Genomic DNA, 23,109 nt, shown 5'->3' with positions numbered 1-23,109 from the left:
TCTTTACTTTGTAACGCTAACTCGAAATGTCTGGTCAGCGCACGCCAGTTCAACCCTCCGAGCTACGGCTGTCAACACGCCAGAGCTCTCACGTCCTCTCATCACCTTCAATTTCACCTGTTCCGGCACTAAAAAAACCAAAACTCTGACCCCCGCAAAAAGCAACAAACCAAAAAAAAAAAAAAAACAACCCAAAATCGGCTTCGGGTGGCTTAGCTTCAGCTGCCGTTTTAGCAAACCCGATCCTAATATCACGTTATCGAGCCCCCGACTGGCACCGCGCTAGTCCGATCTAAATGCCATCCCTGTGAACGCACGGACAGCGCAGCTCCTTCCCGCCCGTTCGCTCGGCGCGCTGCGAGCCCGCGGAAGGGCGGAACAAGTGCCGGGGCCGCGCCGTGCCCGCCGCCCCGGCCCCGCTGCCACGGCACTGCCCGCGGGGATCGGCCGCGCCGCCGCCCCGGACCCCGGGTCCCACACGTCCCGCCTGGCGCCTCCGTTTTGGAGACTTTAATCACATAAAGCGCCCGAACGAGCCGGTGGAGCCCCGGTGTTCCCGGTACGCTTCTGTTCGGAGGCAGAGGGGGAGGTCAAGCACAGCCGGACAGGAGCGCTCTGTCTGGTATATTCCAGCCCGGTCGGACGCCCCTGCATCACCTATCGCCGGAATTTCCCACCATAGCTGTGGAATGAGAATCCCAGAAAATACGAACGCGGGGCCGCGGCCAAAGACCCAGCTAGAAACCCATCTCGCAACCCCAAATCGGCGACGCGGCGGCCGGGGGCGCAGGGCCGCCCCCGGAGCCGGTGCGCGGCGCGGAGACGAGCGCACGGCATACCCCGTCCGCCGGTTGCGCAGGCTGAGGCTCTCCTTGATGGACGGGCTGTCGGGGAGCAGCACCTCGGCGTGGTGCGGGCCCTCCACCACCCCCACGTAGGACCGGCCGCTCCGCTCCCGCTCCTTGGCGTCCTCCTCGAAAAGCACCTGGCCGCTGAGCTTGCTGAAGACGATGGTGTTCATGGTGGGGGGCTGGGGGCCGCCGTCGTGCTGGCCGCCGGCTCCGAGGTGCGGGGGCTCGCTGTGCGCTGCGGGGAGGCGGCAGCGGTCACCGGGCAGCCGCGCCGAACCGCCGAGACCCGCCCGGCGCGACCGGCGGGGGGGCAGCGCGGAGGCACCGGGCGCCGCCTGCCCACCCACGGGGGGAGGCAGCCCGCCCCTCCCACGGCCCGGCCCGCTCCCACGGCCCCCCCACCAGCCCCGGTCCGCTTCCTCGGCCCGGCCCGCTGCCACGGCCCGGCCCGCTCCCGCTCGCACCTCGCCGCCAGCCTCCGCCGCGCTCTTCGCTCTGTGTCGCAAGAGTTCGGAGCGCGGCTTTTCTGTCGGCTTTGGTGTTTCTGTCTCGCTTGCTCTCTCTCTCTCTCACTCCTTTTTTCCCCCCTTTTCCCTTCCCTTTTCCTCCCTTCCCCTCCCCCGGAATGATTTTCCCCTTCCCCCTCCCCGAACGGGGAGGGAAACAAATTGTTTTTAACGACCACCAAATGCGCAGAGCCGGCGCCCGGAGGCACAGCCGCCGCGCAGCCACTCGCACTGTCGGGACTGCCGCTCCCCATGGCCGGGGGGCGTCACGGCTGGCCTGGGGACCCCGGCAGCCCTAGCCGGGGCACGGCTCCGCCCGGGCACGGCGGCGTCGAGGGGCGCTGCGTGGAGGGGCGGGAGGAGTCCGGCCAGGGGCATCTGAGGGTGCGGCGGTGCACGGCTGGGCAGCTCACCGTCGGGATGGGGGAGCCTCCCGGGGAAGGCGGCTGAGGACACCGGCTGGTGTCACGCTGACCGCAGGAGAGACCCCCGTCGGGGAGCGGGGCGTAGCCACAGCCGCGTGCCACTCGTTAACACCGGTGTTTAATGATGCCATGCCAGGAACCATCTCCCACCACGCTTCCCCGTCTTCTCTTGTGAGTCGTGTGTCCCCTCTATAAACCCAAGGGCTGCAAATTAGCTGGCAGTCCAAGCCGGGAGGCGGCCCGCTGCCTTTAGCATCCCGGGCGCTCTCCCGCAGAGACACGATGCTCGGTGACAGGCGATGCCTACGGTTGCCCCCGGCCCGCTCCCACGGGTGTGCCCCTGTTCCCCCGGCCGCGCCGCTCCGCACCCCCGCAGCCCTGCGGAGCAGCAGCCCGGCCCCGCCGGGCGCAACGTTTCGGTTTTCTGCGCGCAGGAACGAAGAAGATGGCCACAGTCAATATTTACAAGGATGTAATTCAGACGGTATTTGACCGCCGCGGGTGAACGGGAGCAGCCGTCTGCGCCTGCGGGCCCGGCGGGACGTGCGCGGCGCGGATCCCCCGTGCGGGCACCAGCCGCGACTCCCGCTCCCCATGGCACCTCTCTGTCCCTGTCCTTGTCCCCGCAAGCGTGGCCCCAAAGTACCTGAGCCTGCATACCGCTACCATTCGTATCCCCCTTCCATCAGCCTGGCCTTTCCCTCCCGTTTTCCCGGGCTGCAGAGGCCGCCGCGGAGGGAGCGCGGATCTCCGCTGGATCGGCGCTGCGGCGGTGGGGACGGAGGGGGAACGTGCGGCGCTCCGAGAACCCCCGGCCCCGGGGCTCAGCCGCCGTGGGGTCCTTGTGGGGCTCACCCCCCCATAGGGTCCTTGTGGGGCTCACCCCATCCCCGCACCCCGCCGCTACGGCTGCGTGACGTCACGGCCGCTCTCGGGGACGTCACACAGCCATACGCATTAGGGAAAGAATTCCTGGAAGAGGGACAGCTTAGCATCGGGATTCACCGACCCGATTGTAATTTCTCCATTTGCTGATGGGAAGCAGGGAAGAGGCTGGGGAAGGGCAATGCATTGAAGATGCCCCAATGTCCAGGGAGAAAAATTACTGTTCCCAAAATGTGAGGAAAAGACAGGAACAACTTGCTGCCAGTCCCCTGCTGAGAAAACAGAAGGTCTAAAAATGTAAATAACCATGGGAGTGCTCCTGTGCAGGCTGTGCATCCTGAACTTCCACAGACTTCTGGGCAAAGCCCTGGGAAGGCTGTGCCTCAGGACATGACTTGGCCAGAGCATCCAGGAGCCGCGGCAGGAGAAGCACAGGGGAGCAGTGTGGGACAAATGCCTCCTGTTAGACAGAGCTAACATGCTGATTAGGAGCTTCATGCAAACATGCAGCTCTGATCATTGCAATGCTCAGATGAACGGCTTATGACATGGGAAACATTGCTATAATTATGTCACAGCAAAAGGAGTCTTAGAAAGTGACAGATTTGACCCAAATCAAGCTCCCATGGGAAGGTGATCTCAGCCGTTCACAGTCAGACAATTGTTTGCCCTGTTGTCTTCCCACTCCCCTCTCCAAACCCCTCTAGCACAGCAGGGGTGATCCTCTCTGCCAGGTGAGGTGCAGGTTCTGGTCCCCAGAGCCTGAGGGGAGGTGCAGATGGGGCGTGGGAGTTCCTGAGGGCCCTGCAGGCTGAGGCAGGCTCTGGAGAAGGGACAATCCGTGCACTGGCAGGTACTGAGCAGGTGCCCTTGGAAGAACCTTCCCCCTGCCTGTCCACCGTGGTGGAATGCATGATCACTCCCTGTGAGGTGACACAGGAGGATCTGGGAAGGCAGGAATATTCCTTCCCTGTGTCCACTGATGCTGGTGCTGCCTGGGGATGGGCTTGGAGGGTCGCTGCACTCGCAGGGTATGTAGCTGTCCCCAAGGACATGTGTGGTGCCCAGGAGTGGTGGAAATGTGCACTGCTCACCTGCCTGCCTGTCCAGAGCTGGGCAGGGCAGGGCAGCAGGTCGCTGACGGCCTGGCAGATCCCACACCCACACCCAGAATAAATCACAGCAGCAAGAGCTGAGGGCAGAAATCACCATTTGGAAAGCAGTTCTGGAACAAAACAAAAGCGTGTGTGGGGCAGGCATTACCAAACGTGGTGAGGCAGTGGCAGGAGCAGTTGGCACTGCGGCGCCTCACAAGCCTCTGAAGCAGTGAGATCTCCCAAATCATCACATGTAAATCTCACACACGCCCGCCCCCTCCATATTTTATTACATAGATCACAGTTGGAAGGCTTAAATGAAAACAGTGTTTCTATTTCCAGAGCTTGTTTAACATCGTGAATGTGATACAAACTGTGGGCTTCATGTTTTTAATTAAGGTTTCTTACCCTTCCATGCACGGAAAAAGAAGTCAACAGTTGCCGGCCGCATACCGCAGCCTGCAGCCGGCTCCCTTGAGGATGCAGCCCCAGCTGATGGGAGCTCTGTGGCTCCCCTGCATCCCACAGTGGGACAGGAGCCCGGGGCACAGCAGGGCTTCAGGCACCTGCCAGGCTAGAGCTGCAAAAAACTCCCTGCCGCTCTTTGCAGCACCCCTCTATTGGCCCATGCTGGTGTGCCGGTTCCAGACAGCTGGTAGGCCAGGCTGGCATGCCAAAAAGGGGCAGCAAGGCACATTCCAAGGGATATCGTGCAGAAAGAGCCTAAAAGCTATGCTTTGGGTCTTAATGTGTCCCACTGGAGGAGTCAGGAAAAAATCAACTGTGCTGTCAAGCCTAGAGGAGAATTTGCTCCTGAGGCTGCAAGTGATGGAGCTCCTCAGGGCTCCCCAGGGCTGCCCCAGCCCTTGGAGAGGCTGCTGTTCAGCCCTTGGAGAGGCTGCTCCAGCCCTTGGAGAGGCTGCTCCAGCCCTTGGAGAGGCTGTATCCAGCCCTTGGAGAGGCTGCAGCCCAGCCCATGGAGAGGCTGCATCCCGGCCCTTGGAGAGGCTGTATCCAGCCCTTGCCGCCCCAGCCCTGCCACCTGGGGTGGGCAGTCATGCCACAGATGGCCCCACTGGGGCTGGCTGTGAGTGCTGCTCTGCCTGCTTCCCCCTTCTCCAGCCATGGGCAGGAGAAAACCCAAAACCAGTTCAGTAGGGTTCCATCTATGCTCCTAAACACAGTTCTTGTTTCTGGTGTTCACTTCCAGAAAAATGCTGCTTTTGTCTGTTGTTCTGGTTACTTTTTATACGCTATCAGCAAACATTTCATTGGTGTTACATTCTCACAGCTCCTCCCTTCAGCTGCAGGTTCCTTCACAGTAAACATATATATTTGAAATTCAAAGAATTTCCTCATGTTCCTGGCACTCTCTGTGCTATGGCAGGTTGGGTGGATGAATAACTATGGCCATGTATGTTGAAAGGCCTGAAGTTGTGTAGGAGAGAAATTGTTTAGTATTATGCTGAAAGGGATGTTATCCAAACTACAAAATAGCCACACTGGCAGGTAAAGCAGCTGCAGAGCCCTTTTGCCATCCCTCACAGCAGGTGGATCAGCACTGACCAAAGTCCTGAGGCACATATAGACAAGGATGAATGCACTGAACCATGCTGGCTAAAGGGAGTTTGGTTTGGTCTGCTTCTGCGAGGAGCCAGAGATGGCAGAGTAGCCTTAGAATGGGCTCTTCGTGCTCAGCCTGGTAGCTCCCAGATCACTGGAATAAGAAAACGTAGGGATGAAATTAAATCTTGTAAGGATGAGTTTTGTTAAGTAGAATCTTAAGAAAGGAAGAACTGTCTCTTCTGAGGACTCTGCTTCAGTTCCTACAATAGCCACTGTCTTAGAGCAAGGAGGGTCTCAGTGCTCCGTCCTTGGTATCAGTGGGGTCATCAGACTGGGCATACAACATCTGAGAGGGGATGCATAAATCCTAATCTAGTGGCCCAATTATGTTGGGCCCAATTATATTGGGCCACTAGAAAGCAAAGATAGGTTCAAAAGTTGCCACCTGATTTTTGCAAGCAAAAACCTGTGGAGAAATGAGCTCTGGAAGATTTCTCAACAAGACTGAAGGAGCACTTGAAAGACAATATGTGTGTTTATTTCATTTCTTTATGGATATTTGGTTTGGATGAACTGGTAAGAAGGTGGTTGGAATGATGCATGCAGGAAGGAAACACATCAGTGTCATCTGTGACCATCCCTAAAGCATCTTTAGTGCTGTTGCTACAGCAGGTGATACTGTCAAACTGCAGGGCCAAAGACTGTGGGGACCTCTGTGAGCAACAGCAGCACAAAGGTGAACTGAGGTTGTTGTCAAGAGGGAGTTCTGAAACCTGTCTGATGTCATCATTAATCAAACCCTGGTCTCAGTTCCAAATAAAGTAAGACTGGACTGAGATAAAATGACAGACTGTATCTCCAGGGTAGCATTCAGCACAACTCAGGTATTTCTTTCCTGTGTGTGCCTGGGAAGGATGTCCACCAAGAGAGCTGGTCTGCTGTCTGTGGGGTACTGAATGCTGCAGAAAGGGAGACCAGACCTCATCTGATGGGAAAGCCAAAAAACTTGTACAAATGCAGGAGATGACCTTGTGTGAAGGTCCAGTTCTTGCCTTCCACAAATCAGGAAGTTTTGCATGCTATTTGTGTTTGGAAAAGAGTAGGTTGACAGCATGGGCTGGCTTATAGAGTTGACTTGTGCTACAACATATAATATTGCAAAGGGAAGTGGCCAGGATGCTTCAGCTGCAGGAAGAAGATACCCAAAAAGCTGAGCATGGCTTTAGTCATGGCAGTCAGGTGTGGTGGGGCTGAGACCACTCTGAAGTCAGGGAGCTGGTCTTGCAAACATGAGGAGGGGACATGTGCCTCTTCTGAAGCTGCAGCTGGCCCCTGTTTCTTTTAGGAAGCACGGGGTCCTATGGGTGGCCTCCCTGATCACACCCTCAAACTGGGGCTAGTGGCAGCAAGAAGCCCCAGACAAACTGCAGACCTGGAAGCCCCCAACACATAGCTGTTGCTTTGTCTGGAAGGGTGGAAGACCCAGTTCTGTTCTTCATATGTGCTTTGTCTTAAGAATTAATAAACAAAACCAAAAAAATGTCTCCAAACAAGGATATCAGTTATTTCTACTTCCATCTGAACACATCCCCAGAGAGTCAGAAAAACAATCTCCCAGCTTGTGCTCAAGGTCTTTATTTTTTCTCACTTCTCTGCACCACCTCCATTTTTTATTGCATTTTTTAGGTTTCCATCCCCTTGGGCCATGTAAAACAAAACTCCTTCCATAAGGCCTCTGCTGTGCATCAGCTGCTGTGTGCAGTGGGCACAGGGAGGAGGAGGAGGAGGGCCATGGTGTTTGCAGGAGATGTTTTCCCAGCAGCCCATAGCTCAGGCTCAGCTGGGGCTCTGTGACCAGCCACAAGGGCACAAGGGCTCCAGAGAGGGGCCAGGAGGTTTCCCTGGGAATGGAAATGGTGTGTAATGCAGGGTTAATTGGGAGGTAACGTGGTCAGCAGGAGAAGCTCTACAGTTTGGCCTGGGACAGAGTTGTTGTCTTGAGATCAAGCCTCTTGGTTATTTAGCTTCATTTATGTGTGAGCTGCTCTCCATTTTGTGCTCAGGATCCAGGTGGGGTCTGTGTGTGCCCCATTGGAGACTCCACTCACAGCACTTGTGGCCTCCCTGATTTCTTCAGTTCTGTGCCCTCTGTGGAGCCAAGCTATGAGAGTTGCTCCAGTCCGTACCATTGCCCCCCAGCTAGAGCTTTTTGCTCTAACCCCAAGGAATACAAAGCCAGAGACTCAAGCCTTAAATACATACACGAGTTCCTTTATTCTATAAAGAAAAACAACAGCAGCTCAAACGTCCCCAAAGTGGATTACCCATTACACATGTAATGTATCAATAGAATCAAAATTAGTGATTTTGCTATGCTTTATACATTTTATTCATTTAACTGAGCTTTAAATTCTGTACTTAATATTCTCAGAGCAAAATCACATCTTTGGTGTCTCTACTGGCCTGGGAGTGACTCAGTTCCATTTGATGTAGTATCTCAGATGGGTGATGTCTGTCCTACATTTGGAAAATAAATGTGGATTTGTTTGGATTTACATTAACAGTTCAGGTCACATTGCAAAAATCACTGCTTTGAAAAGTTAAGTATAAATGCTGAACAGCTGATAACAATAATAATCATAAATTAATTTTTCTTCAGCCACCTGTGCAAAAATAAACACACCACGCTGTGTTATTGAATTCCCGGCTTTTTATGCCTGTTCTCTCATCTAGATCCACTGGAGAGCACAAAGTCAGGCAATTTTGCCACCAATATTCTTCAGCATTACAGATATAGAGGTCTATCCATAGCTTGAAATTATCTACACAATGGTTCAAACCATGATGAATTATTGCTCAAACTTGTCTTTTTTGGGCAGGAAGAGAGGAGGATGTGCACATGTGTGAGAGCAAAGGTAGTGCAGTAATGTGCAAGGACACTGTGATTGATGTGGTGTCCGCTTGGGACCCATCCCCAGGGACTCAATTCCTGCACCAGCCCCAACTCTTGAGCGTCTCCAAATATCAAAAATGTCAACCAGCCCAGCAAGGCAGGGAGCAATGAGTGGGCTGAGGGGATGGAGGGGGCAGCTGTGAGGGTCTGACTCCCTTCCCCACTTGAGCTGCATGCAGTTTTGTGTGACCTCAAGGATTTCACAATCCCCGTGCTTCTCTTCTGCAGCTGTAAGACAGGAATAATAACGCTTCCTCCCCTTTCTCTGCTTCCTACTCTGCTTTTGGCACACTGCTAATACAAGAGGGCTTGATCTCAGTTGGAATCTATCACTGCTACTGACATGTTAATAATACCAGTAGAAACGTTTCCTCTTTCCTTTGTACTGACAGAGCTCTGCACGGGGCAGCAGCTCCCAACGCATCAGTCCGGAGCGTATTCACTTTCAACCCCAAATCTGAGGCGTTTTCCGGACACAAGACAGAGGGGATGCAAGATTCAGGCTGACTTTTAGGATTTTAAACAGGGACTAGTCATAACAAGCTTCAGTTTGATGGTCCTCCAGTTATTGCATAAACCTCTGAGTTATCCTCAGCCTCTTGGCTGCCTGCACGGCGTTAAACCTCGTGCGGTTGAGTCAGGGTTTCGGTGATTTTCTGTCTAGAAGCTCCTCTGGTAGATATCAGGTCCTGGAGAGGACAGGGAGACTTGGAGTGCGTTGCCTTGGCAACACGGATGTGATTGAGGGGATTTTCTGTCCTGAAGGAAAACCCCAAAGTTAGTGCCAGTTTCTACAAAGACTGTGTGGAGTCAGGCACCCGGAGCTGCCTGGGGAGAGCTTCCCCTGGGACACAGGATCCTGCTCTCCCTGGCTCTGCTCGGGACTCCCACAAAGGAAGCCTGAGAAAATCTAAAGATAAAACAAGGTTGCGGGAAGAGTCTTCTAAAGATGGCTTGTAATTAATGTTTTTGGCCTGAGTTTGAAAATCTTTCTCATTGCTTGCAGTCATACAAAAACATTTCCCTAGCAGCTATAGCTCTTACATAATTGATAATTTATAAATCTCAAATGATTTAGAAGTTTTCTGAAAGTTGTCCAGTAACAATAAATATGTTTGTTCAGGAAGATCAAAAAGTCAGACCAATCATATTAATCTGTTTAACCAGTGCTGATAGCTGTATTATCTCCTTTTTAGCAGAACTGAGGTTCAACCTCTGTTAATAGCTGTAAAATACAAAAATGCTATTTTATCAGAGGCTAAAACCAGAGACTCAAGATGCAATTTGGCTTTGATAGCTTCTGCAAGCCTCAAATGTGGATACCCAAGGAGAGGCAACAAACTCACACTCTGTGCTTTCCTGCTTGTGTACAGAATAGATGGATTCTGCAGGGTGCAAAACATGAGGTGCAGCAGCATAACTCATGTACACACTGTTACTATTTAATATTGGTGAGGCTGAGGCATGCAAGCCAGCAAAGGAAATAGCTGGCACATCTTCATTAATTCCTTCTGGTTCTAAAGTAAGTAGCTTTCAGGAAATAATTCTCCAGGACCTTGGCTACACACACAGCGTATTTATTCAGAGTTGGCAGGGGCACCAGAAAACATATAGTTCATAGAGCCCTCATTTCTTTGGATCCCAAAGGTGTTTATCAAAAATGATTTTTGGACAGATTAGAGCCACACACATGCACAAAACCATGCCTATGACAGTCACTGTGCCTCCAAGCACTTTAGGTTTAATCATAACCCCCATCCGCCCTTTGAATAAACTTCAGAAATTCCCCGATGGCATGAAGGGTTATTTTGAGAATGAGGAGACATCCACCTTAGCTTGGCAAGTGAATATTGGCTTCACAGGTTTTTTTTCCCTCCAAGTTACTTGAATATAACTATTATACTTTCTTCTGAATTGTAACTATTTGACTTGTGACCTCACAGATACTTTACTTGTTGCTTTGAGATCTAGCCATGACTAAACCCAGAAATTTAGATATATATCCAGACTTTTTTATCTGAAAAATAGACTGAAAATCTTGAATATCAGTGTCTCTCATGAGATGTCCTGATTTCATGCATTACAACAAAGCCAGAAATAACACAAGAACAGCTTTTCTCACAGTATTTCAGTAGTTCTTTTCTGGCCATTGCCAAAAGCAGGATGTGAAGACATGCACGAACATTAAAGCAAACTCTTATTGGAATTGTTCAAGTTCCTTTTGCATTGTGGTAAAAATTTGTGTCAATTTTCATTCTATTCAGACTATTTCAACCCTTTCAGTACTTCAAAAATCTGTCAGTGTTTTTTCTTAATAAATCATTCTGCTAGCTTAAATGTGATTTGTGGGTTTTCATGTTTTTTTCTTTTTCTTTTTAAACACAAGCCAAGGATATGACAAAGTGCTCAGACCCAAACTGCACATTTGATTGTACACATAAATGTTGGCTATCCCACTGGCTATCCCATTGACTTTGCAAGAATTCCTAATTGGTGAAATTTTAATCCTCCAGTAAGTGTTTGCAGGATTGGGATGGAAGGTGCCCTAGGATGCCCAGGGAAAGACTGCAGCTGCCATCAGTGGGGATGTGCCCCAGGGATAGGGACAGATTCAGTTTCAGGTTTGCATAATTAAACTGTTTGCTTCAAAGCTGTCAGCAGACTCAGGTGCTGGTCACCTCACAGTGTTTCCACAAAGGAGAGGAATGCTCTGAAGTTGACTGCTTCAGCTGGGAGTGAGTGCAGGCACAAAGCAGAGCTGCATCCTCCTCCTGGGCTCCTCTGCTGGGGGATGTGCACAGACTGACGGCCATGGCAGGGATGGGGCAGAGCCTGGTGCTGTGCCTGCCCCATCCTGGCAGTGCCTGGGCAGTATGGAGCTCTGCCCTGAGGTGCTCCTGCCCTTTCAGATGATGGCTCCACAAATGCTCTGCCACAGGGCAGGTTGTGCTCTCCTGGAGAGGGGCTCTCCTCCCACTCCGGAGCTGTGGTGGGGTTACAAATCTCTCTGCAGAGCAAGGTTTTCCAGATGTCTGAGCATGGGTGCTTCCCAAGGCACAGAGGAGATCAGCCAAGAACTTTGGACTTCACCTTCTCCAGCTGGCATATCCCAGCCTGTCTTAACAGACCCCCTTATTTTCCTTACTTGCCTTTATTTTCTCTTCACTGATTCAGTAAGGAAAGGACAGCAGGGATGTGGTGAGCAGCTCGTCCATGCAGGGACACCTTGCACCTTGCCACTGCTGAGGAGCTGAGCACCTTGCCCATGAACTAGTCTCTAACCAGAGGGAAAGTGAACAGAATTTTAGGCTGCACAGGGAAATAATGGAAGCTCAGATCTCCTGAACTGATCTGTTCACAAACTGCAAACTTCACATCACCACATGGCACCAGGTGGCTGGCTCAAACACTTGGTGTCCTTAGGGGAGCTGTCTCCTGTCAGGTCCTGACTGGAGAGGGTCACTGCTATAATAGAGAGGTGACCTCCAGCTTTTTTGCTGATGCTCTCCCCAAGGACAGCTGAGGTATTAGTGTCTTACTGCAGATGGGTGAATCAGAGCATGAAAACACCTGCCTGGCAAGCCAGGAGCTGTCAGGCCATTTACAGGATATAGTACAGAGTTTGCAGCCCTGGGATTATGAATCCTAAAATCTTAAATCAAGAGGGCGCTTCAGGAACAGCCAAATACTAAAATTGGATTTTGCTGTTCACCTTTCTAGGGACAGCGACAGGACTAAAAACACCTGGATACATAGTATTTGAATTGAAAATTTATTTCCTTCTCAACATTTGTTTCTCCTTCAGTGACCTGTAATATCTGCCTCCATGGGCTGGGATGCAGATATCTGGGAAGGAACAGATGGCCTTGTACAGTGCACAAGTGACACACTACGGGTTTTATTGAAGAAGCCTTTGAGGAGGACACCCACTGGGCCTCCTGTAGTTCAGAGAACTCAATTCTAAGATCTTTTTCAGAGTTGTCACAGCACTGTCCTGCAAAAAGCTGCAACTGGGATGCCTGGGCCCACTTGGAGCACTGTCTCAAAAAAAGGCCCTTTGATTTGTGCCTTCTGTTCATGTGGGAGATTCTCCATGGATTGAGCCATGAAGTCCCAGTTAAGGTAATTCTGTCTGGCAGCAGCACTAGATGGTTTGCAAGGAACATTTACAAACTGTCCAAGGAATATGATTTCTTACACAAAAAATCCAGCTTTTTAAGGCTTTTACTCATGGAGCTGCTTCAAGCAGTACTCATACCTCAGTCCTCCCTTGGATGGACTCTGCAGCCCTGCACCAGGCAGCTGATAATGCAGAAATGCTGGAAATGCCTGGAAAGGACACAGTCGTGTCAGTTGTCTCCAGTGAAGGTAGCAGTCACAAACACACGGGTTTGCCAAAAGCCCCTGGCCAGTTCCAAGCTGCTTTCGTTTGTTTGCATTGCTAATCTACCAGAGACTGAGACTGCTGGGAGAGATACCAAACCTTTTGTGAGCTCTCTTTCACCCTGCTTCTGTTGGGATCTGCCGGACAGCAGCCATCTGAGAAGGTTTTGGGAGACTGCACGGTTATCAGACTGAGACAGAAGGAAACAGTCTGAGCTGGAGGCAGGACAGCCTGTGCACATATTCATTCTTCAAGTCCTTTTGCTTCTCAGCAGCTTGTCAGGGCTGTCAGACCCAAGGTCTCACTGCAGCAGGGTCTGGACAGGCTGGAGGAATGCCCTGCTGAGACACATCCTCATAAAATTCAGTAAATGCTGTAACAGATAGAGCATTTGGCTCACAGATCATCATGGGATCCCCACAATTTTCTTCCTTCTTTAAAGGAAGAAAATTCCTTTAAAACTTTCTGAAGCTCTCTTCTCATAGCAGAGAGACATGCACTTTTGTGTATTTATGGAAAAGGGAGTAGCATGAGAGTAGTATGGGCCATGTACCCCTTTTCTGAGTTGATGCAGCGTTGGTTCATGTCCTTGTTGGCCAGAATGATTTCTCAGAAGAGGGGCTGGCTTTGGATCCTGGCAGCCTGGGTTTCCATTCCACTGTGCAGGATCCCAAAATCTGTATCTATCAGGCTAAGAGACCAAATAATCTTTTCTTGCTTCTTGCTAAGGTCCTTCCTTAATAAAACCTTTCTTTCCACCTCACTTTCTTCCATACAGCAATGTGTCTGACCAGCACCTCCCCTGCAGCTGAAGGTGCAGCTGCTCTCCCCAGCAGCAAAGAGCCAGGTGAGAGCCAGAGAGCATGAGGGCAGTTGTGCAGCCCTGCTGCTCCCAGGGCTGGAGCACACTGGGTGCCTGCACATCAGCTCCACAAGTGGGAATCACTGAAAGTGACTCCTCCATCCCTCCCCTCAGACCTTCCTTGGGCAGGAGTGATATCCTACAATCCATGTCTGGAATCTTTATGCAGTTACTTATCATCCAGGGCTGCCCAGGGCAGTGTTCCTGCCACAGCAGGCTGGGTTTGCAGCTCATCCTCAGCCAACAGGAGCTCTCCAGGGATAGCCTGCAGCTCCCTTTGGCTCTCTCTCGGCTGTTTTGCCATCATTTCGTTTGCAGTTATTCAAGACATACCTACCCAAATCACACTTGCCACTGGCCAAGGAGAAATGTTACCTCTCTCAGCAAAATGAGATTTCACCTATTTTTTCCACAGACTTTCTTGAATGAAACCTTGAAGGGGTACCTGCAGGTGGCATCCACATTTTGTAACTGAATTCCCTCCACATTCTTACAACTTTGTAAAATTGCTACTAGTTGATTACAGAAGCACAATCTTGTTACTTCATTGGGCTGTTTAATTTAGAAATGTATATCTCATGGACTTCTGACAATTACTAAATTTCTCATTGTATTAAATTCTTAGACAGTTTTACTGATTCATTCTGCAGGGTTTTCCAAGGTTTTCTTTGGCTGGGTCAGCTTTTCTAAACTGCCACTTAGATTTGCTATGAAAACATATGCCTCTGCATCCAGAGCACACCCTGCCAGATGCAGGGTGGAAGCCCTGAGCCCAGGCTGCCTGTCAGCCCCCTGCCCAGTGCTGCAGGGTGCTAACACCCCATGGAACTGGGAAACCCCATGGAGAAGCTAAGTCCTGAGGTTACAAAAAGATGCCTCACATCACTAAAACTGCTTGTGGAGTTCAGTATTTTGGCCAGTACTTTGTGAGGCACCAGCACCACAGTTGTGTTTTGTCCTAGTTGTAATGGTTGTCCATGATACAGAATAGCTGTTCCAAGGCCACAAGGGGCCTCTCCCATGTCTGCTTTCTCTGATGGAGACTCCAAGTCTTGCAGTTTCTGAGGATGCTGTGGGGCAGTTGAGCCTGCATTTCTCATCTCCCAGAGCAAGAATGCACATGGTAGAGTACACCAGTACATCAGTTAAAGCTGAAATATATTTCAGTTCTTTTGGGATGGTGGGTGTGGATGTGGCAGTCTTGTAGGAGAGGAGACACACGATTCAAATGCAGTTCTAGCAAAAGTTGAAGTGGTTTCTATTACACATTCCTACAAAGTTCAGAACAGATAAAGTGGTAATTAGATATCAGTAATTGCCAGTAGAACTAAAATCATAACATAGATCTCAGTAACTGTTGATGTAGAAATGTCCACAGTAGGGTGTCTAAAGCCATATTTGTAGAGCCCCAAGTCTGGTGAAAGGAGCGTGTCCGCACAGTGGAAGTGTCTTAAAGATATGCAAAAATCTGAAAAACAACTTGACGGGACTGAAAAGAGTTCTGGTTTGGGATGTTATTTTTTTAATGCCTAGTTTGGAAATAATTAGGCCTCAGTTTCTTCAGACAAATCATTCCTCTTTGTTTTTTAGTGCTTTTTTTTAATGCCGAGTTTGGAAATAATTAAACCTCACTTTCTTCAGACAACTCACTCCTCTTTGTTTTGTACCTCTTCACGCCACATCAGATCCAGCGCTTGGCAGTCACCTACACTCCTTAGTTGCTGCCCTGAAAAACATTCACCTAGTCATTACATTCTGGGAAGCATACCAAGGCTGGCCCACAGATGTCCGCTTTTCCAAATATTTTTCCTTTTACATGACACCCCACCACAGACAGTTGTGGGACGGGTTGGAAGGAGGCATCAATCTGACCATAAGTTCTCTTTCAGAACATATTTTGCCCCTCATCTGCAAGTGCGTATGGAATAGTTCTCTCCAAGAGTTGCTCCAGCTTCACTTTGAATATTTTCCTGCCTAACCTCATGCAGGGGTAAGGACTAGGTAGTCTGCTTTCCAAATGGTGCTGTTAAAAATACCAGTCAGCCATAAATGAGTTCAATGAAGGTCTGCAGAGCAAGACTGGCAGCCTTGGGGGCAGAGACTTTCCCCATACTGAGCAAACCCAGACAAAGAGGGCAATCCTAGAGCCTCTGACTACTGCAGCCATGGTGACTGAGCAGTTATCAAGGACAGCAGCACGACTTTGGTTGTGAGAATGAAGCAACGCTGATCTCTTCTCTCTGAACTTTAGGAGCTGTTTTTCTTTTGGGCTGATCACCTCCTGGAAAGCAGGCAGAGCAGACCCACTGGTTCAATACATGATGTTGTCCTCCAGTGGGTCTCAGCTCAGTCCTAATCAACCCCAGTCCCATAACCAATGTTTTCATAACTGCTGACCATCTACCACCAGCCTCCTTCTCCTCTTTCTTTTTGACTTTTTGAGTGTCTGTTTGTCCCAATATGTGTTCCCCCACCCTTCCGTCATTGGAAGGTTTAATGCTGAGTGAAAAACCACGAACAGCCTTTGAACGTGTTCTGCCAAGTCTCTTTACAGTACAATACTGGCAAGAGTAAAACTCTGGAGCCAGGCAAATATGCAAGCTTCATCACATTAAAGGAAGCAGAGCTGCACGGTTATTGCATCATTCTATGGCTTCCCAGACGTTGTTGTTATGTTTTCATTAGAGCAACAGAACTGCACTTGGTGCTTTCTGCTGAGAAGCCAAGGAGGCCCCAAAAGGCTGTCAACTGGGGCAGAGAATGTGGCAACTGGAAAGATGAGTGGTTTGCTGCACTAATTTTATAGTGCAGCCTTTACCAGTTAGTGGTAGAGGGAACCAGCAACATGATCTGTGTTCACTTTTTTTAAAAAAGACATATAGCCAAGTACTTATAACTATTTGCTTGTTCAAGACAAGTTATTTGGAAGTTTAACTACTACTGAATCAACCAACATTTTTCAGCACTAAATCATTTCAACTCCATATCCATATGTTTTTAATTTTATCAGCATCTGTATTTTTTTAATTACCATTTTTATTAAAGCCTCTTTTTTTTTTTTTTTTTTTTTTTTTTTTCCAGAAGCAGGACACAAATCCCTAGCTATTTAATCTGGATATTAGAAGGTATGGTTCAAGGCTCAGCCATTGAAGGAAAACTCTGCTGCCAGATGCAGCCACTGGAGCACAGGTGCTGAGCTTTTCTTTCTTGCCTTCACCAAGCCCTTGCAGAAGTGGGGTGTTACACAGCACAGCTGGACAAAAAATTACCAGCACTACCAATCACAAGGAACAATCTGGAGCCCCAAAAGCTTCTCAGCCATTTCTCACCTAATGAAGAATGGAGAAGCTTTAAAGGCGTTCAGGATCCTGGTGCAATGGGGAGTTGACTGAAAACTGCTGGTTTACAACCTCTTGTTTCATGGTTCAGTATTAATACAATGCCATTCCTATGGTCCTTTTCCAATACACAGTCAAAGTAACAAGAGGCAAAGGCTTTAACTAGCCAAGTTATCTTGTCACCACATCAGGATTCTCAAAAGATGGAAGAAAACGTGTGAAACTAGTGAAGATGGCTTTTGTGTCACTGCAGAACTACAAAGTGGCAGGACTAGGTCACATCACATTGTATGGAAGCCAAAGTCAACACTTCCTTACATGCATTGATGAGCCCTTCAGAAGGCAAACATTTGTGTTTAAAGTAGAATTGGTTGCAGTTGTAAAAGATCAAGCAACTGAAGGGTCCTGTGCTCTATGTAGACCAGGATAAAAACACATAACTTGCCAATGACAACAACTGGAAAAGAGAAAGGAACTTGCCAACTGAAAGGGGTCTGGCAGATAACACAAAAACAAGTCAAGAAGATAAATACAAAGCCATGGTGATGTTGTCCATGGAAATACTTGCCAGAAAGTTGTATTACTGAACTGATAACTAAGCAAAGCACAAGTTACCATGAAAGTTTCACTCAAGGAAAAGGGTCATGAAAATGGGTGACTTTTGGCTGCTTTCAATAGCCAAAGCAGCAAGATATTAAACACTGAGGAATATCACTGTTTAAGCAAGGGAGAAAACAGTAAGTGGCAGAATTGATTCCTTTAGAAGTGGTGCAATGTAACTTACCACTGCAATGGTTATGGCTGAAACATGCTGGTCCTGGCCTGTGCCAGGTCACTGAACAGTCACAATTACGTTGTCTGAATTAAAGAGTGGCCAAGATGCAGCAGTGCCTCCTTCTGTTGTTCCAGATCCTGAGCAGTGTGTGGCAAAGCTTAAGTGGCTAAAGAAGAGGCAAACCACAATTTGCAGTTGGGGAGCAGTCAGCTTCTGACTCTGGAAATAAGCTCTGCTAACAGCCTGCATGGAAACTTGAATTCCACTGCTGAAGAAACACTACATATTTCCATCGCAGTCATCCTGCTGTCATGTATAAAACAAAGATTATTTTGGTGGAAATGTGCAAGGTACAACCATTTAATTTATTATGAGATGAAATTCTTAAACTAACATATTATCTAGTTCAGCCTCTTGGGATAATTCACATCTGACCCCCAGTGTAAGCCGCTCACTCAACTCATTTCAGGAGACATGGAATGAAAGAGGTACCACGCTTTCAAAGTGATCAGTTAGCCTAAAGCATGTTACCGAGTCAAATCTTGAGACAGCCCTGTGAGTCTCAAGCTCATTTACTTTCCAAAGGAAAGTTCTGGTGATGGAGCAGAATAACAAAGCCCCTAATACATCACAGATTCCTTGCACCCAGGCCGTGAAGTTTATATTTCTCTTACAACTTGGAGACAATATCGTGTGTCAGATCACATGCACTTGTCATTAGCATGAACACTAAAAGGAAATGAACATAAATCCCAGATTCAAATGTGTAGCTTGAACATCCTGGGACAATTAAATTATTGATAATGGTTCTCTGTCACCAAGCAATAAATCATGAAGTCATGGAGTGGTAGAAGAAAAGCTATCTTGCTGCTGACAGATGTGTAGACTGAAAGATGTAGTGGGCCTATAAGGTTCCAGAAATAATTGCATAAATGTGAAAGATTCCTTCTCTTGCTTTTTTTCTCATCAACTCTAGTATTTCCATACTCAAAACAACACTTTCTCATGACAACCTTTCTTACTTGGATTCCATGGTTTTTGACATTTGAGTGTAACTGAGGAACAAAGCTGACAATGAGCAGCTGGAGAAGAGCAGGCCTGGCGTTGTGACTGCCAGTTGGAGAATGGTGCTCTGCAGAGCTGGGACCTGGCTCCTGAAACTGTGAAAAGTGTTGGATACTCCCTGCTGATGGTAACATCAATGTAAATAAACTGGGAAAAAAGACATATTACAAAACTGTGAAAGTATAGGAATCACACAGAAAAAACATGTAGGGAGCAGACTGAGCAGATGACGGCAACTGAACAGGAAAAAGCCTGACTCCCCCTTCTAAATCACTACGTTTTTGCACCTAAAATAATTTGTACACCAAATTGCTCTGAGTTGAAAATAATACTGGGCCCCATATGCAGTATAACCATATTTCCTAAGAGGCTACCGGTTTACACTGACAAGAAGCAGCTGGTGGAAAGGAGGGAAGGCATTTTTTCCCTCCCAAGCACGGGAGCCAGGGGTGGGAGCTGGCTGGTGCCTGGGTATCCACAATGGCAGTGCTGGGCCTGGGTGGTGGCAGTGCCTTGGGTTGGTGCCAGGGCTTGAATAGGCTGGTGGGCACTGCCAGGAGGGTTGGAGGGTTGGTGTGAGCAGCATGGGGCACCCAGCTTTGTGAGGATCCCTTTTCAGAGGGCTGCAGCACTGTGAAACTCAGATCTGTGGACAAAGTGGAAGCTTTTCAAATGTACACGCTGTACTGCATCATTCACAGGGGCCAGGGATCACATTCATTTATTCATTTTCCAACAACTAAATCTCTTTATATTAATTACGTGGAATCTACCAGTTTTAGCCAAAAAAAGATGTATTTTTCTAATACTAGTTCTTTGCTTGTGTAGTGATCTGTATTGATTTCAACAATTCTTGTACAGAACTTTAAAACTTCAGGCATGGTAAAGGAAAAGAAAACAGCACAAGTAAGTTATCTTAAGTCTGGGATTAACTGTCTGAGGTTTTAAATAAAGGTTTCAGATTAACTATTCGGAGGCATAAGGGCTACCAGTGTGAGTGAGAATGGCAAACTGAGGCCATTTCATTGTCAGAAACGTGACATTTATTGTCCTGACACCTGTATCATAAAATTAAGCTTGCTTTAGAACTTATTCCATTTGAAATCCATGCTAAACCAGTCAAGTGTGCCTTGAGAGGTCAAGCTAAGGACAAGAGTTATTTTCAGGGAGTTTTTTGCCCTTCAACGGTTAGAAAAATAAGCTACCATTTTACGTGTTATTTATAAGTGAGACTGTGATAAACTATTTGTATCCACAGCTCCTCTGACAGAAGAGACAAAAATAAAATCAAGCCTCTTCTCTTTCAAATGAATTCGGCAATTAGCATTTATTTTAGGAGTATTTTTGGGTATAGCAATGAAGCATATGATACTACTACAGCTGTGACATCAGTATAATAATATACACATGTTTAGTCAAAATAACATACCAGGCCTGTGGAGCAGAGCTTGAAAAAACCTAAAATAGCATTTACGTGGTGACTGGATGCTGATGGAGCTTGTGATGAACCCTGTGACTATGTTGGTGTTTGCACTGATCAAAAAATACGCTTGGATTGACATTTTGATTTCCACACTGCTTCAGCATCTGTCCATAGTTGGCTTCCTTTAAAATAGTCTCTACACCTTCCCTAAGGGTCCACTGTAATTTTCCTTTTTCAGAACTGTGCAAGTCTTCCAAAATGATATTTTAAATGAGTCTTCATGTCTGCTTCAGAGAAAACACAAATAAACAAGTGGATTGGCATTATGTCTTCCTCAGAAGCTTCTGTCACCAAGAAAGTTAGTTGCCTTGAGAAATCATGCTAGTTGAAGGAAAATAATGAAATTACAAAATTCTTCTACATTTTGTAATTCTTCTAAACCAAGAAAATTGTTAATTATTAAGGGAAGTAAAAAAACAATTCAGAAGTGAGTCCCTTACAAATGCAAGGAATTTAAATATTTGTGTTCATTCATTTTTGCCTGCAGTCTGTGGTTGTAATTAAGATATTACTGCTCTCACTGAAAAGCCCTAGCATTATTTGTTTAGCATGGCATGTACAGTGGGTCTATAATTTATAGTATCAATAATAATTTCTGTGCATTTTTGAAAGCAAGTGTAATTCTGAACATAATTTTATACAGAAATAAAGTAACTACATCAATACAATGTTGTCTTCAGTTTAAAAATTAAAAACCACAAAAAGATAATGTGCAAATGTAAATCTAAAATCTGACTCTTTATTTAGAGCTGAGTTAAACGTGTTAATTAAAACACATTTCACCAGCTAATTATAAAATTAAGCACTATTTTGTTTAATGTTGGTAGAAATGGGAAATTTGGAGTGATGTCTATTGCTACAGCTGTTTGCAGCCTTTATATAATGCCAGATGTGAGATTCATGTATCTGCATTTTCTGCTCTCCTGTGAGTCACAACTGATCAAACATGCAAAAGCATAATGAGAGGATGACTGGACAAGATTATAATGCAGGGAATTGCTCAAGACATTCATAAATTGCTGCATAACCACACACACAGAAAAGCAAAATTTATTGTAATGTCACAGATAAGCAAAACCATGTATAGCTATAATAAATGAAAATAAAAGCACATCAACTGCAGAAAATGTCTTTGACATATCATAACTGATGGTCTTTGGATGGGTGTAATGCTAAAACACACACCAAATTAGGTATGAGTGTTTTATCAAACCTAGGGGTGACAATCCAGTAATGTAAAATCAAACATAAGTTTCCACAGATTTGTTTTTTTTAAAATTATCTTCAAATAGATGAGCTCTGCTATGAAATACAGATGCTAGAAGGAGTAGTTGTGTATTTAAATGTAGCTGAATTGCTAAACAAGTGTGTTGGTAAAAGCTGCTGAAGCATCAGCCATATTTTGCTTTTTCTGTTGCCAGAGCCAATCTGCGAATGTTTGCTATGCAACCAGCTGCTGCCTCCTGCAGAATATCATCTGTAGAGCCTACCATGGCCAGTAGGAGCTAGCAAAAACACAGAGGAGAAAAAAACAAATCAGTGTGCTTCTGTTTCAGTAACATTCAAATCATATCTAGAACAATTGCATTAATTAACCAACACACCTGATAAATAAAATACTTGCAATCATATTAACAACACCAGATTATACATATGCATGTATCTACTACATGTATACTTTTGTATGCATATATCTATTAACATCCACATAAAAGTGCAATGCATTATATTTTACCATATTTGTACCTGTGAATTGATATTTTCATATCATTTTTTCTGGTGCATTGCACTATGTCATTCTATTGGTTGTGACTTGTATTTTTGCTATTGTAAGGAGAAATTGCACATACTTTATGTGAGTCATGTGAGTCACAATTTTCCCTCCAAAGTATACCAGTGCAATTGTATATATTCAATATTTTTAAAAGACAAAGTCATGCTGCTTTTTTTTTTCGTTTTGGTCTTGATCATGAAACTGGATTCACGTGATGGATCCTTATGTCCCACGGACTGCAATAGGTTTCTTTATTGTAACAGCAAACTACCCATGTTAAACATCTTGAAGGATATAGATCTGGGCATACCAGTCTTAAACATTTGAATATAAAAGTGAAAAACAAAAGCTTGAGAAAGGCACCAAACTTTTGGAGTTGTTTCAGCTTTTCAGTCATGTATAGTAGATCCTCTACTCTGGAAGTCATTCAAATTTTTCAATGGAAATTCCCTGGGAGTAAGGTACTGTTTAACATGAGTATGACACAAGACAGGCCTTGGTCATAAAACATTTTTACATATCAGAAAAACATTAATAATGGGTTGTGATCTCACTTCAGTGTGTTGCAAGTCAGTGATGCAACTGCAAATGCAATATAGCTGGAAAAGAGAAGACTCTTGCTTAGCTTATATCAGCTCCACACAGCCCCCAGATTTCTGAAAATTTGCCAGGCTTAATGTGAGTTCAGGTATTTTGAAGCTCAGACAGCTCCTAATTAAAACCTGTATTTTCAGTCTGCAATACTTAGGAATCTGTATTCACCCAAACAATGTTGAGTTAAACCACAGAGAAATCTGTTATCACTCAACTCTGGTGCATATTTTTCATACAGCTAAAATATTACACAAAATTATGAACTGCTAAATATAAAAGCATAAATTGAATGCAGACATCAAATTCATATGCTACCTTTTCCTAACCTTCCAGCAGTCGTGAGGCATGGGCCACAGCTGCACACATATGGCATTTACTTAGGGAGATCAAAGCATTTTATACTTGAGGAAGTATTTGTGTTAGCCAAATGTACAAAACAAGCATCTTTCCAGTCACCTTTCACCCTTTGACCTCTACATGCAACATGTAAGACTGCCTGTGATAGCCTTGAATTATGTCAGAAACAGTTTTATTATTATCAATTAAGCATC

At 46.8% G+C, this 23,109-nt stretch overlaps 2 protein-coding genes across 2 annotated transcripts in view; both read right to left on the bottom strand.

Annotated features, from left to right (window-relative positions):
- The window catches only part of MKX (mohawk homeobox), a 49,730-nt gene extending 48,321 nt beyond the window's left edge, over positions 1–1,409 (bottom strand). The window contains exons 1-2 of the mRNA XM_059488657.1: positions 1,316–1,409; positions 840–1,086 (exon numbers count right to left, since the gene is read on the bottom strand). Coding sequence (XP_059344640.1) covers positions 840–1,021 — 182 coding nt within the window. The 5' untranslated portion in view covers positions 1,022–1,086; positions 1,316–1,409. The remainder of the gene's footprint in view (positions 1–839; positions 1,087–1,315) is intronic.
- A 20,099-nt stretch (positions 1,410–21,508) lies between these two features.
- ODAD2 (outer dynein arm docking complex subunit 2) overlaps positions 21,509–23,109 on the bottom strand; it is a 66,827-nt gene continuing 65,226 nt past the window's right edge. The window contains exon 14 of the mRNA XM_059482243.1: positions 21,509–21,695. Within this exon, the coding sequence (XP_059338226.1) occupies positions 21,582–21,695 (114 nt within the window). The 3' untranslated portion in view covers positions 21,509–21,581. The remainder of the gene's footprint in view (positions 21,696–23,109) is intronic.

The sequence above is a fragment of the Ammospiza nelsoni genome, chromosome 1, assembly GCF_027579445.1.
Source record: "Ammospiza nelsoni isolate bAmmNel1 chromosome 1, bAmmNel1.pri, whole genome shotgun sequence".
Lineage (NCBI taxonomy): Eukaryota > Metazoa > Chordata > Aves > Passeriformes > Passerellidae > Ammospiza > Ammospiza nelsoni.
The sequence above is the reverse complement of the archived record's forward strand: the minus strand, read 5'-3'. Positions and strand labels throughout refer to the sequence as shown.